The following is a 14,161-nucleotide window of genomic DNA, read 5'->3' as shown; positions in this document are numbered from 1 at the left end:
TTGTAAGTGACATCAATAAAAGTCGACCCTTTACAGATTTAAATGATGTACTAAACTTATTTATACAATCAAAAATAATGGATTGTTTTTATGGTTTCCAGAAAGAAATGCAAGTGGAAGCCCTGCTGTCTGATAACAGAAATCTTTTACTAAATCATAATAAACCCCTTTTTCACTAGTCGGCCCTAATTTTAGTCCCTTTTATTTTTTCCCAGAATCAGTTGTGGTTCAGTTAGAGTGAACGGTGTGTCAGCTCTGGTGTCACTGTTCAGCTCAGAATCCTCAGGACTGAGAGAAGTGCATCTGACCCTGGAAACACTCGATCTGTCCGGGAATAAAGTGGAAGACTCAGTAGTGAAGGATCTCTCTGTTGTACTGGCGAATCCTCACTTTAAAGTGGAGAATCTGAGGTAAGATCATCTCTCTGAGAGTCACATGACCTGCTCCTCAGTAACACACATTCTCTAACAGTGAGACTGAAGCAGAGGTTTTAGGTTCAACATCACTCACACCCAGATTTCCCTCATGGGCCAGTTGACGCTGCTTACTATTAGATTTTTTGGGGAAAATGTTCAGAAGAGGGTTGCTCTTGCTCGCCTTTTCACTTTATTTAGGACAGTTTCACATATTAACCTTAAAAATAGCTTTGGACATTTTAGCTTTGAGGAGTTCTGGGACTAAACCATTTTGATCATCTAACATAGCAGGAATTATTTATTGTTGCACTCTCTGGTATCACCCAAATCTGCGTTGGTTCTCTTCTAAGTCTGGTTCCTCTCAGTGGTTTCTTCCTCATGCCATCTCGGGGAGCTTTGTCCTCACCACAGTCACCTCCATCTTGTTCTTTATTGACCAAATTTATTAACTGGAGCAAAAAGCCGTAAAAAAACTACTCTATATCCTATTCTAAAATGAAAGATTTTTAAAGGATCTTAAAAACAATTTTTAAAACACTCCTTTAAAGTAAATCCTAAGCCAATATAAACATCTGTTGATGAAGAGTGTGTCATTGTGTTTCTCTACAGGTTGCATGATTGTGGTGTCTCAGATGAAGGCTGTGCTGCTCTGATTTCATCTCTGAGATCAAACCCCTCACACCTGAGAGACCTGGATCTGTTGAAGAATAAAGTAGGAGACTCAGCAGTGAAGTGTCTCTCTGCTCTACTGGAGAATCGTCTCTGTAAACTGGAGAGACTGTGGTAAGATCATCATACTTACATTCATGCCTGAATCTCTAGTGTAAAAGGAGCCTTTCTCTGACTAACTATGACGACGTTACTGAAAGGGGAGAGCCAGAAAAAAACACAGACATGAGGACTCCCTGTGATTGTAAAGCAACCAGTCACTTCACCGTCAACAAACCTGAGTGATCAATGAGAGTGGGGAAGACAGGATCTAAACATACCAGTTCACCTAATACTTTACGTCCATGAGTCCCCCAGGTCTGCTCCTTTACCTAAGGATAATCTATTTACAAAAATTCTTGGCTTAATAAATAGGTTTTTAGCCTAGACTTAAACACTGAGACTGTGTCTGAGTTTCGAACGTTAATTGGAAGACTATTTAACACTAGAAGCGCCGTGCCAGTGTCACCTACTAATAACGCGGTTCAGCGGTCATTTGACCGCCTATTGTTTTGAATGGGAAGCTGCTGCTGACACACAATGATCGCAAGATGGCGCTTTCACCCAAAGCAAATAGTTTAGCTCCAAGATCAACTTGCACTTGGACAATGCGCCATTCATTCCCGCGTTGATAATCAGCGGTATCTTTTTTCATATTCAACTGAAAAAATGTACTACAGAGTCTCTAAGGGGACAAAGGAAGAGAAAAAAAACGGCATAAAAAAACAAGTCGTGTTTTGCATTATAACCCAAATTTTTTGGCATGACTTTTTTTCTGCCGTTTTTCTCCTCCTTTGTCCATCTAGGGGCTTCGTACTATAACAAAAAGGAAAGCTCTACTTAATTTTATATCGTATGGAGAAAATATATTAACGTCTCGCGTGGTGCAGGAGCAGCGATTTAGTTCTGAACTCGCTTCCGTGAAATTATCGCTAAAACAATATAAAATTTTAATAAATCAGATCTACCACAGCAGATAATAAACTATGCTATGTCATAACCGAAGCAAACACCACGATTATGCCTCGTTTCGTTCAGTATTGCTAGGCAACGAACCAGGCGCCTAATCGGCGGGAACATGGTTCACTTTGCCGCGGTGTATTATAAACCTGCGGGATGTTTCACTGCTTATGTTCATGTAATAAAAGCGAGAGAAATGTGGAAGTGATGTGTTGCCACTGAATGAGAACTAAATCAAAGATTTTGGTAACTACACTGAGTGTAACATCTGCATAGTGACACTAAACAGCTGAACAACTTCACTTTTCCGTTTACCTCTGAGAAACGAAAAGCTGTATTTTGTTTGTTTATATTTAGAATGTTTATAAAAGTACACGAAGTAGGCGCGCGCACACACACACACATCCACACACACACACACACACACACACACACACACACACACACACACACACCTCCCCTGAGTCAACATCTAATCACCGTCGATATGCAAATGAGTCAAGACGTAGCCTAACGTAGTGTCGTGTCGGATTTCAGCGGTCACGGAGAGGAAAGACTTTGAAGCAGATGCAGCGTTTTTTTCAGTTACAACAAGCACAGCGATGAGTCCACATTGTTTCACTGGTTATGACATAGTGACACTAAACAGCTGAACAACTTCACTTTTCCGTTTACCTCTGAGAAAAAAAAAAGCTGTATTTTGTTTGTTCATATTCAGAGTAACACCTTCCAACCACCTCTCATAGTCTATTGTTAGTTTTAGTGATTTGGCAGAAACTAATTATCACTACATAAGTAACCCAACACCATTGATCATGAGTTTCAGCTGAAACTAATTCTATACATGCAGATTTCAAATGTATAAATATGTGTGTGTGTGTGTGTGTGTGTGTGTGTGTGTAATCGAAGCTGGCTCTATTCAGGGGCAAGAGGGGCAGCGCCCTCTCAACTAAATGTCTGCACATATTAATATATTCTTAAAATTAATAAATTACAAGTTGATAAACTGATCTGCGGTAGCAGAGAAATCCGCTGAAAAAGGGACACTACACAATACGGTATTAGATGTCCCTCATGTCTCTGTCCCTCTGCTGTGCATATTCATTCACAGGCTGCAGCGCGCGTGCGCACACACACATATACACACACACACACACACACACACATGACACACCTCCCCTGACGCAGTTGCAGCGTTTTTTCAGTTACAACAAGCACAGCGATGAGTATAAGAATAAAATAAGGTAACAGTTTGATCTGTGTAGTTAGTGCCCTTGTATAGAATAAATAAATGAATAACACATTCCAACCACCTCTCAAGAGAGTGCCATAGTTTTGCAAAAATACTTGCAAAACATCAGCATACATTGGAGGGAACTTCTGAGGTGGTCAGTGATTGATGGCACGGTCGTTCGGAGGGGGTTGTGATCACACCTACAGTTCTTTTGTTCTAAGCTGTCGGTCAAATATCTCTCCACTTGAAATGGAAGCACAAAATTGAAGGGCAATATGCAAGGGATTTCAGCATCTCGACGCACAGTAGAAGCTGTTTATAAAGAAGACAGTTTGTTTTTTCATTTTGTAATCTTTCTCGTGTTTACCTTGTACTGTACAATGTATATTAATTTTTAATTAGTTGCTGTAAATAAACTACATATGCAGTTGATTTACCAGAAAGGACTTTTCAGTTTTTTGTAAACTAAACTTCAGGGTCAAGTAATAGCGATTTTGTTTTAAAAAAAAAATTATATATATATATATAAATATATAGCGGAATCTGAACGAAACAATATTGATAAGTTCAAGCTTAGATTAATATATAAACTGCTTCAAAGTCTTTTCACTCCGTGACCGCTGAGTGTGGATACAGACCAAATATATATATATTATATCTCTATATTTTATATATATATATATATATATATAGAGAGAGAGAGAGAGAGAGCATCTTTACACATTTGGAATCTGCATCTACATTTTCTGTTGCATGTATAGAATTAGTTTCAGCTGAAACTCATGATCAATGGTGTTGGGGTACTTATGTAGTGATAATTAGTTTCTGCCAAATCACTAAAACTAACAATAGACTATGAGAGGTGGTTGGAAGGTGTTACTCTGAATATAAACAAACAAAATACAGCTTTTTTTTCTTAGAGGTAAACAGAAAAGTGAAGTTGTTCAGCTGTTTAGTGTCACTATGCAGATGTTACACTCAGTGTAGTTACCAAAATCTTTGATTTAGTTCTCATTCAGTGGCCACACATCACTTCCACATTTCTCTCGCTTTTATTACATGAACATAAGCAGTGAAACATTCCGCAGGTTTATAATACACCGCGGCCAAGTGAACCATGTTCCCGCCGATTAGGCGCGTGGTCCGTTGCCTAGCAACACTGAACGAAACGAGGCATAATCGTGGTGTTTGCTTCAGTTATGACATAGCATAGTTTATTATCTGCTGTGGTAGATCTGATTTATACAAATTTAATAATGAGGCTTTATATCCTCAGGAGGGGTCATTACATATGTAATATGTAAAACAATATTGTTTTAGAGATAATTTCACGGGAGCTTCTAACAGAATGAACAGACTAATGAATTTTCTCAAAACGTTATAAAATTAAGTAAAGCGAAATCCCCTAAATGTCCTTATAAAATATCGCTAATAATATCGCAGAATGAATGGCGAATTGTCGATATTCTACGGAAGCATATATATATATATATATATATATATATATATATATATGGATATATATATATATGGATATATATATATATATATATATATATATATATATACATATATATATATATATATATATATATATATATGTATATATATATATACAGTGGTGTGAAAAGTTATTTACCCCCTTTCTGATTTCTTATTCTTTTGCATGTTTGTCACACAAAATGTTTCTGATCATCAAACACATTTAACTATTAGTCAAAGATAACACAAGTAAACACAAAATGCAGTTTTTAAATAATGGTTTTTATTATTTAGGGAGAAAAAAAATGGAAACCTACATGGCCCTGTGTGAAAAAGTAATTGCCCCCTGAACCTAATAACTGGTTGGGCCACCCTTAGCAGCAATAACTGCAATCAAGCGTTTGCGATAACTTGCAACGAGTCTTTAACAGCGCTCTGGAGGAATTTTGGCCCACTCATCTTTGCAGAATTGTTGTAATTCAGCTTTACTTGAGGGTTTTCTAGCATGAACCGCCTTTTTAAGGTCATGCCACAACATCTCAATAGGATTTAGGTCAGGACTTTGACTAGGCCACTCCAAAGTCTTCATTTTGTTTTTCTTCAGCCATTCAGAGGTGAATTTGCTGGTGTGTTTTGGGTCATTGTCCTGCTGCAGCACCCAAGATCGCTTCAGCTTGAGTTGACGAACAGATGGACGGACATTCTCCTTCAGGATTTTTTGGTAGACAGTAGAATTCATGGTACCATCTATCACAGCAAGCCTTCCAGGTCCTGAAGCAGCAAAACAACCCCAGACCATCACACTACCACCACCATATTTTACTGTTGGTATGATGTTCTTTTTCTGAAATGCTGTGTTACTTTTACGCCAGATGTAACGGGACACGCACCTTTCAAAAAGTTCAACTTTTTGTCTCGTCGGTCCACAAGGTATTTTCCCAAAAGTCTTGGCAATCATTCAGATGTTTTTTAGCAAAAATGAGACCAACCTTAATGTTCTTTTTGCTTAAAAGTGGTTTGCGCCTTGGAAATCTGTCATGCAGGCCATTTTTGCCCAGTCTCTTTCTTATGGTGGAGTGAACACTGACCTTAATTGAGGCAAGTGAGGCCTGCAGTTCTTTAGATGTTGTCCTGGGGTCTTTTGTGGCCTCTCGGATGAGTTGTCTCTGCGCTCTTGGGGTAATTTTGGTCGGCCGGCCAATCCTGGGAAGGTTCACCACTGTTCCATGTTTTTGCCATTTGTGGATAATGGCTCTCACTGTGGTTCGCTGGAGTCCCGAAGCTTTAGAAATGGCTTTATAACCTTTACCAGACTGATAGATCTCAATTACTTTTGTTCTCATTTGTTCCGGAATTTCTTTGGATCTTGGCATGATGTCTAGCTTTTGAGGTGCTTTTGGTCTACTTCTCTGTGTCAGGTAGCTCCTATTTAAGTGATTTCTTGATTGAAACAGGTGTGGCAGTAATCAGGCCTGGGGGTGACTACAGAAATTGAACTCGGGTGTGATAAACCACAGTTAAGTTATTTTTTAACAAGGGGTGCAATCACTTTTTCACACACGGCCATGTAGATTTGGAATTTTTTTTCTCCCTTAATAACATAAACCTTCATTTAAAAACTGCATTTTGTGTTCAATTATGTTATCTTTGACTAATAGTTAACGGTTTTTGATAAGCAGAAACATTTAAGTGTGACAAACATGCAAAAGAATAAGAAATCAGGAAGGGGGCAAATAGTTTTTCACACCACTGTATATATATATATATATATATATATATATATATAAACTGCATATATGGAATGAAACCTGTGATAGTTACATATACGCACTGAATGACGCATAGATAGTATGCGCGATTCCTTGCGCCATCTGCTGAGAGAAATGAGAATCGCAGGTTGGAAAAGGCAGGAAACGGCATGACCGCCGCGCAGCTGTCAGCGATTTCACGTAAATAAGAGCAAAATAGCTTTATACTGGCTTTTACTGGTGCGATTTTAAAAATGTAAGCATACAGGGTGATTAAGCTCACAGATCTAGGAAAAGTCATGAAAGGAGGGTCCTGGATTTTGATCGAGTGTAAAGTATTTTTTTTTTTTTTACCCCCTTGCGGTCAAATGACCGCTGCTCGGCGCTTCTAGAGTTAATAACTTTGGAGCTTTGTAAGAAAAAGCTCTACCCTGCTGTAGTTTTCATAACACGTGGTACTAACAAGCAGCCTTTGATCGAAGTAAGCGTGGCGTATCGTAAGACACTAGCAGTTCACTCAGATACTGTGGCGCAAGACCATTTAATTCAGAGTACGGCCCTGGAGGTCTGTAAATGATAACTAGTGGGATCGACTAAGCAGACTTCATATTTGTAGCTCCACTTTTTGTTACTATAGAAAACTTCAAATGCATTAAATTTGTGTCCGTGTTTTTGTACAATAGTCAGATTATCATTGTGAATAACTGCGACGCCTCCTCCTCTACCAGTTAGCCGAGGCTGGTGTATGTAGCTGTATCCAGGAGGACTAGCTTCATTTAGAGCTACATACTCGTCCTGTTTAATCCAGGTTTCTGTTAAACAGAGTAAATCAAACTCCTGATCTGTGATAGTTTCATTAACAATAACTGCTTTAGATGTGAGAGATCTAATATTTAACAGTCCTAGCTTCAGATCAGAGGTGCTGTCTGTGTATTCAGTGTGATCTGAATTTGTGGTATCTATGTTAATTAAATTACTGAAACAGATTTTCTGGGTCTTTCTAAAGTTTTGCTTAGCTCGGGGAACAGACACAGTATGTTTAATATGATGAACCCTGAGTGGCGACTCTATGCAGCTAGCAGACGGTTGGTTTAGCCTGTCTGTCTGCTCCCTGGCCTGGGCTCTGTGTTGTCACCAATTTAACTGGGCCTCTTCTGAGACTTTTACCCCTTTTCCACTGCTCTGGTTCCTGTGCCGGTTCCGTGCCGGTTCCCAATTTTGGACCCAGTGCCGTGCTTTTCCACAGAAAAGAATTGGTGCCTTAACTCTGCTGGTCTAGTCGCGAGAACCCATGACGTCACGAGCGGTGGGCGGAGTTATAGGGAGCGTTAAAAAAAAAGACCCATGGCGGAGCACGGACAAAAAGTTCTTTTAGCAATTTGGACATCCGCCGAGATTCACCAGCAATTGGAAAGTGCTTTAAGAAAAAAAAAGTGTATGAGGAAATAAGAGAAGAACTAATAGTCGCAGGCTTCACATGAACAACCGACCAAATAGTGAATAAGCAGGTTGTCTATGTCGATCTCTTTCAGCGGTTATAACACGTCGAATAAGCTGCCTTTGGATACTGAAATACATTTTCATAGTTTGGAGAATAACCAGTAAACTGACTTCGGCCATGGTCGTTTCTGTTTAGTGGGCGTGGCCTGTGACGTATTATCATGCAGCTCCCGCTGAACTCCTGTATAGTGTAACTGCGGTAGCTCCTGAACTTATCACTATCTTAGAGAGCCTATGCTGTCCTAGAGCCCTAAGATTACCTGCTATATCCGTTGCTCTGGCTCCCGGTGTTGGGTAAATAAATTTAGTAATTTACCTAACACCTAACCACTGCTGCTGAACCCCTAAAGGCCTGGCTAATTTTATGTGCCTCAGTAAGAGTCTCCTATAACCAGAGCTCTTTCAGGTTGCACAGTGGGTGCATCACTGTGGAGAGAAAACCTGTTGGACATGGAAGTGTGGAGGAGGTGCTCACCTTCCTTCATATATACACTACATGTCGTTTGCTTACATCCTGGACCATTGCACAAAGTCACTTTAATAACTTTGCACACCTACCTTCACAACTACACTACATTTTACAGTTTTACGTTTACATCCTGGACCAGTGCACAAAGACACTTTAATAACCTCTGCACAAAGTCACTTTATTCCATGCATATTTGCACACACAGCACAGTATATTTCAATTTGTACAGTAGATTTCTATTTTTGCACATCATATTTCTATTTCTATTTTTATTTTTAGTTCTATTTTTCCTAGTTTAATTTAATTTTTATTTAATTTCTATCGTATTTCTTTTATTCATATTTATTTCTTATTTGTAAACTTTAATTCTCTTCTAGGGTCAATGGCAGCCGTAAAATGCATTTCACTACATTTCGTACTGTGTATGTTTGTGTATGTGACAAATAAAATTTGAATTTGAATTTGAGGTGTGCTCCGGTGGGCTAGCCTTAGCGTTAGCTTTGACTGAGCGAGTATGCGGCCGAGTCGTCACCCACTCGGCCCGCTGTAAGAGCTCTAATGTCGGGGTCGGGGGCTGGCATTCTTCACCTGTGGCACTGAGACTTTCTACTACAGGAGTATTCAGACCCCAGTGTTCATGAAGGGATAACAATCTGACAAGGTGTGAGTGTTGTGTGTACAATGAGTGTGTAAGAACGCTGCTCAGCAGGAGCGAATGTAGTGGGTGCAGTAACATCATGTCAGCTTCATGAATGAACAGTGCTAGTGTAATCTTCCTAAAGACACTAGATAAGGTGAATGAATTTTGTTGTGAATTTTGTGATACCGGCTTCACTCACACTGATGCTCTCAGTACTTCAACTAAGAAAGTGCAAAGTAGCTCTTTTTCTCCTATGAAAAACTCGTCTCTAGTAAGAATATTTTACTTTAGTGTAAATCAGCACTGGTCAAACGTGTTTGGTTTAGAACACTGGTGTATAATCAGGTTAAAGGATTTTGGAACAAAAGTTAATTTTCACACGCACTCTCTCTCTCTCACTCACACACGATATGGGGTCATAAATAATGGAACAAACAGCTGACAAGTAGTTGCATGGACAGGTGCGGCCGGTTCCCTCATTACTCCATGATTAATTAAGCAGATCAAAGGCCTGTAGTTACATTTGCATTTGGTACAGTAGCTGTTCATTCAATAAAGAGATGCCTATATAAGTGATGAGGTCATCATTGGTCATCAAAAAAATTGTACAAAGGAAGAACTTTGGTTATAAATCATTGCTATGGTACAAACTAGGCTGCATCAATCCACTTCCCAAACTAGTAGCGGCTCTACAGGCCATGTTATAGTGGATTTATACTTGTAGAGTATTTTATACTTACTTTAATTTCTTCACCCGGAGGACATACTGTAGCAGCAGGGATAGGGGTGAGATTAGTTTCTGTTGTTACACAGTCTATACAGTTGTGGAGGTCTATACTTGCATCAGAGGATTACATACAGGTCAGGAACTACTGCACTGGGGTGGTCAGACCTGAGGAAGGTGAGCTCAGTCCAGATCTAGTGGTGAACACATCATATGAGTGACTAACAGAATTGGGTATAATGTGTCACTGTGTAACGCGTTACTGTAATCCAATTACTTTTCCACATAACGCAGTAATGTACCAGGTTACATTTTAAATCCATGTAATTAAATTACAGTTACCAATGTCAATAACATTATGTTACTAATGTTATAAATGTAGTGCTTAAAAAAATAATCAAAATGCATTTAAAAATCACTTTTTGCGTGGCAGCATCAGTTAATGAGCATGTGCTTTAATCAATCGTCAGAGAGCTTTGTAATTTTACATTTGATGTTGTAACGGGTTCACCTTTTTTTGCACAGACACACGGACACGGGGCGAGGTCTTACAGGAAAAGGGGTAATTTTATTTAGAAAACACGAGGAAAGAGAAGGGTTAAAGAAGAGAAGCGTTTCCATGAAGACGGTCCTGTCCTCGGCTGATGCAGACAGCTGTTCTCTGAGGACTTGTGATTTTAGTCGCTCGATAGTTCAGGACTGGACTCCATTTTAACTTAAACACATCTCCTGTTATACTGAATTTCTAGTCTCACACAGTATGATTCAGATCAATCCCTGCACTCTGTTTCACCCAGATGAGGATGGGTTCCCTGTTGAGTCTGGTTCCTCTCAGGGTTTCTTCCTATTACCTTCTCAGGGAGTTTTTCTTTGCCACTGTCGCCGTCGTCCTCGGCTTGTTCATCAGGGACAATCTTATCATTTTGATTCATACACATTCACATCTCATACAAACTTAAATAATTCCTTTGATTGTGTAAAGCTGCTTTCCGACAATGTCTGTAAGGATTTCTTGAATTATGGTAGACCCCCTTTTGTCTACTCAGTGCTGTATTCTGCTTGTCCCGCCTGGTACCAGGGAACCCCTCAATGAAACACACACAATTCAGTGGTCAGTGAGATGTTCAAAGTTTATTGTGGGAGACAGAAATATATATACGCACACACACAAAGAACCAACAAAAGGTGGGTGCAGGAGTGTTTACATCTGGTCTGGAATGTTTATAAAAGATAAGGTGAAGAAGAACATAAACTTTGGAGTAGCTCTGCATTTACGACCTTTAACATAAACTACTATAGAATGTGTTTATTGAAAGTGCAGCATGTCGAGGTAAAAGAAAGAAAAACACTCTGTTCTCACGCACACAGAATATCATGAAACACACTTAAAGTTGAATATTTCCTACAATGTCAATTGTTAAAAGCGCTATACAAATAAAATTGAATTGAATTGAATTAAAGGAGGGAGAAAGGGGAAAAAGCTGAGGATTCAGCTCGGAGACCTGCAGAAGGGGAAGACGCCTAGGTAGGGAGCCTACGGAGTGAGCGAGGAGCGAAAAAATGTTGAGGCACACGCCCATTATAGGCGCATGCAGATGTTTTTAAAGTAACGTAATTAGTAATCTGATTACTTTTTACATGTAATAATCAGTAACGTAATTAAAATACAATTTTAACTTCCCCAACACTGGAGACTAAAATAAAACTCTCTTTGTCTTTCTCTGATTAAAGGTCATAGTCAGTCTGTTCCCTGTTTTAGCTTCAGCTGCTGATGGTTTAATATCACACACAACAGATGAGAGAAACTAATTAAACTGTCAATCTAAATAATAAACTCATTTTACATTCACACTATCTTCAAAGTAAATCTGAAAGCAAGATGAAAAAGCTTATGGAGTGTGTCGTTGTGTCTACAGGATGATTAATTGTGGTGTCTCAGATGAAGGCTGTGCTGCTCTGACTTCAGCTCTGAGATCAAACCCCTCACACCTGAGAGACCTGGATCTGTCCTATAATGATGTACGAGACTCAGGAGTAAAGTGTCTCTCTGCTCTACTGGAGAATCCTCTCTGTAAACTGGAGACACTGCGGTAAGATTATATTATATATATTAAACCAGTAATACCAAAACATGATCTAATCCACCTCCAGGTCATAATAATAAACGATCAGGAAAAAACAATCGATCTTGATTGATGTATAGACGCATCTCATTTCTGACGGAGATTCACGTGCATGTGTTTCCCTGCATTCAGATCACACTGTAATTTCATCCAATCAGATGCTAGAGGAGGGACAGTACCAGCCAATCAGAAGCTGGAGGGGGTACATGCTGACAACCTGTTTCTGATTGGCTCCTTTTCATGATTCTTATGTTTTTTTGTTCTTGTTTGAGACTAGTGATGCGCGGGTCGTCTGGTAACTCGCGGACCCCACAAGTAACCCACGGGTGGGTAATTAAAAACAAAATTAAAATAAAAAATCCATGTATGTTGCGGGCAATTCCCTATAGCCTATATTAAATATTCGGGAATATCTATTTTCATATTTTATTAAGTTCTTTGATAAGGTTACGTCACGTGACAAGTTACGAAAGCGCCAAGCAGCTACCGCTGCCAGTCACATCAAAAATAAAGAAATAAAAGTGAAGATGAAAGACGAGGCACGGGAGAATCTGTTTTAGCATTCTTTTTTTGCACAGCGAACGTAAAAACGCTAAATGAACATTTCTGTGTGATCTAAATGAACAAAAAAATGTCAGTGGTTATTTAGCGTAGGCTGTAAACTGTAGGCCTGCCCTATACAAATCAAAAATAAAAAAAATGTTTAGCCTAGATTACAAATGCTACTTTGTAAATGTTTAAAATGTGTATTATTATCTTGTTATTAATATGACCTGATTTATCATTCACATTTATAATCATATGTTGTTGCCAGTTTACAGGGCGATGTTTCCAAGCACGTTCAGGCTGAAATAAAGGCTGTTTTTATTTAAATTACAATGCCTAGTATGTCTATTTAATGGAAAAACTTGAGTGCAACAAATGTTTTGGTTAAAAAAATGAGAATCACGTGGATCACAATTCGAGTTAAGAAAAATCCTGAATCCCATTTTAGCCTCCATATTCCTCAGTCCACAACAAGACAAACTGTCTACAACCAGAGCAAAATCAAAGCTGCTCCTCTGCCTGAGATCAAAAGAGTGAAGAGTGTCATTGTGTCTCTACAGGTTGGAGTCGTGTGATGTCTCAGATGAAGGCTGTGCTGCTCTGACTTCAGCTCTGAGATCAAACCCCTCACACCTGAGAGACCTGAATCTGTCCTATAATCATGTAGGAGACTTAGGAGTGAAGTGTCTCTGTGCTGTACTGGAGAATCCTCTCTGTAAACTGGAGACACTGAGGTAAGATCATCTCTCTGAGAGTCACATGACCTGCTCCTCAGTAAGACACATTCTCTAATAGTGAGACTGAAGCAGAAGTTTTAGGTTCATAATCGATGTCCTAAGAAGGAAGATTGTTTCTTTTCACTGCACACTGATGGTTTCCTACAGCAAAATTTTGTTGCTCAGAATGAGCTTTTTCTTGTCTCATGAGATGGAATTGTGCTGTCTCATTACAAGCTCGACCTTGTCCCTTTTATTTCTTCTAAAGCTGACCTTAAGCTAACATAACTGAGACACAACCCGAGGTAAACGTAAGAAACATTTGAGAAATCTCAGATGTACATGAGAAACAGAACTGCGTTTGAAGGAGAAGCAAATGAGCCATATATAAGACCGTAATGAGATTAAAGTCAGATATAAATGAAATGCATTAAGCACAAATGAGAAATACTATAGTTAAATAGTAGTTATAGTAAAATCCTCAGTTAACAGCATACAGTGTAATAAAAGTTACACAATCCAATTACAACATGTTATTTTATTTATATAGCGCTTTAAATAACGGTCATTGTCACAAAGCAGCTTTACAGAAACCATGGGAGCAATAAATAAGGAATAAACTTAAAAAAAAAAAAATTATCAAAATATATTCAGTAAAGTGAGTAAAGTCACCGTTCACTACTTCCGACATCCTGAGTGGCGTACACACTCCGCCCTGGCACAACACGCTGCTAACGCTCTATACATGCGCTTAGTGCAGAGGCTTCTTACTAAAGTAGGCTTATTTCCTGTTTACAGAATAAAATCTGTCCTCAATAAAATACTATTTTTTTTGCTCATTTCAGTCATTTATAATTACGGTGTTTTTACAATGAACTGCGTATTATTTTTCCTT

The 14,161-nt window shown here is 38.9% G+C and overlaps 1 protein-coding gene across 1 annotated transcript in view; it reads left to right on the top strand.

Annotated features, from left to right (window-relative positions):
* Nucleotides 1-14,161, top strand: part of LOC128534132 (protein NLRC3-like) — a 61,416-nt gene that overhangs the window by 16,166 nt on the left and 31,089 nt on the right. Inside the window, exons 5-8 of the mRNA XM_053508430.1 lie at nt 216-410; nt 1,026-1,199; nt 11,798-11,971; nt 13,111-13,284. Coding sequence (XP_053364405.1) covers nt 216-410; nt 1,026-1,199; nt 11,798-11,971; nt 13,111-13,284 — 717 coding nt within the window. The remainder of the gene's footprint in view (nt 1-215; nt 411-1,025; nt 1,200-11,797; nt 11,972-13,110; nt 13,285-14,161) is intronic.

The sequence above is a fragment of the Clarias gariepinus genome, chromosome 12 (assembly GCF_024256425.1).
Source record: "Clarias gariepinus isolate MV-2021 ecotype Netherlands chromosome 12, CGAR_prim_01v2, whole genome shotgun sequence".
NCBI lineage: Eukaryota > Metazoa > Chordata > Actinopteri > Siluriformes > Clariidae > Clarias > Clarias gariepinus.
This window is presented reverse-complemented; position numbering and strand designations above follow the sequence as displayed.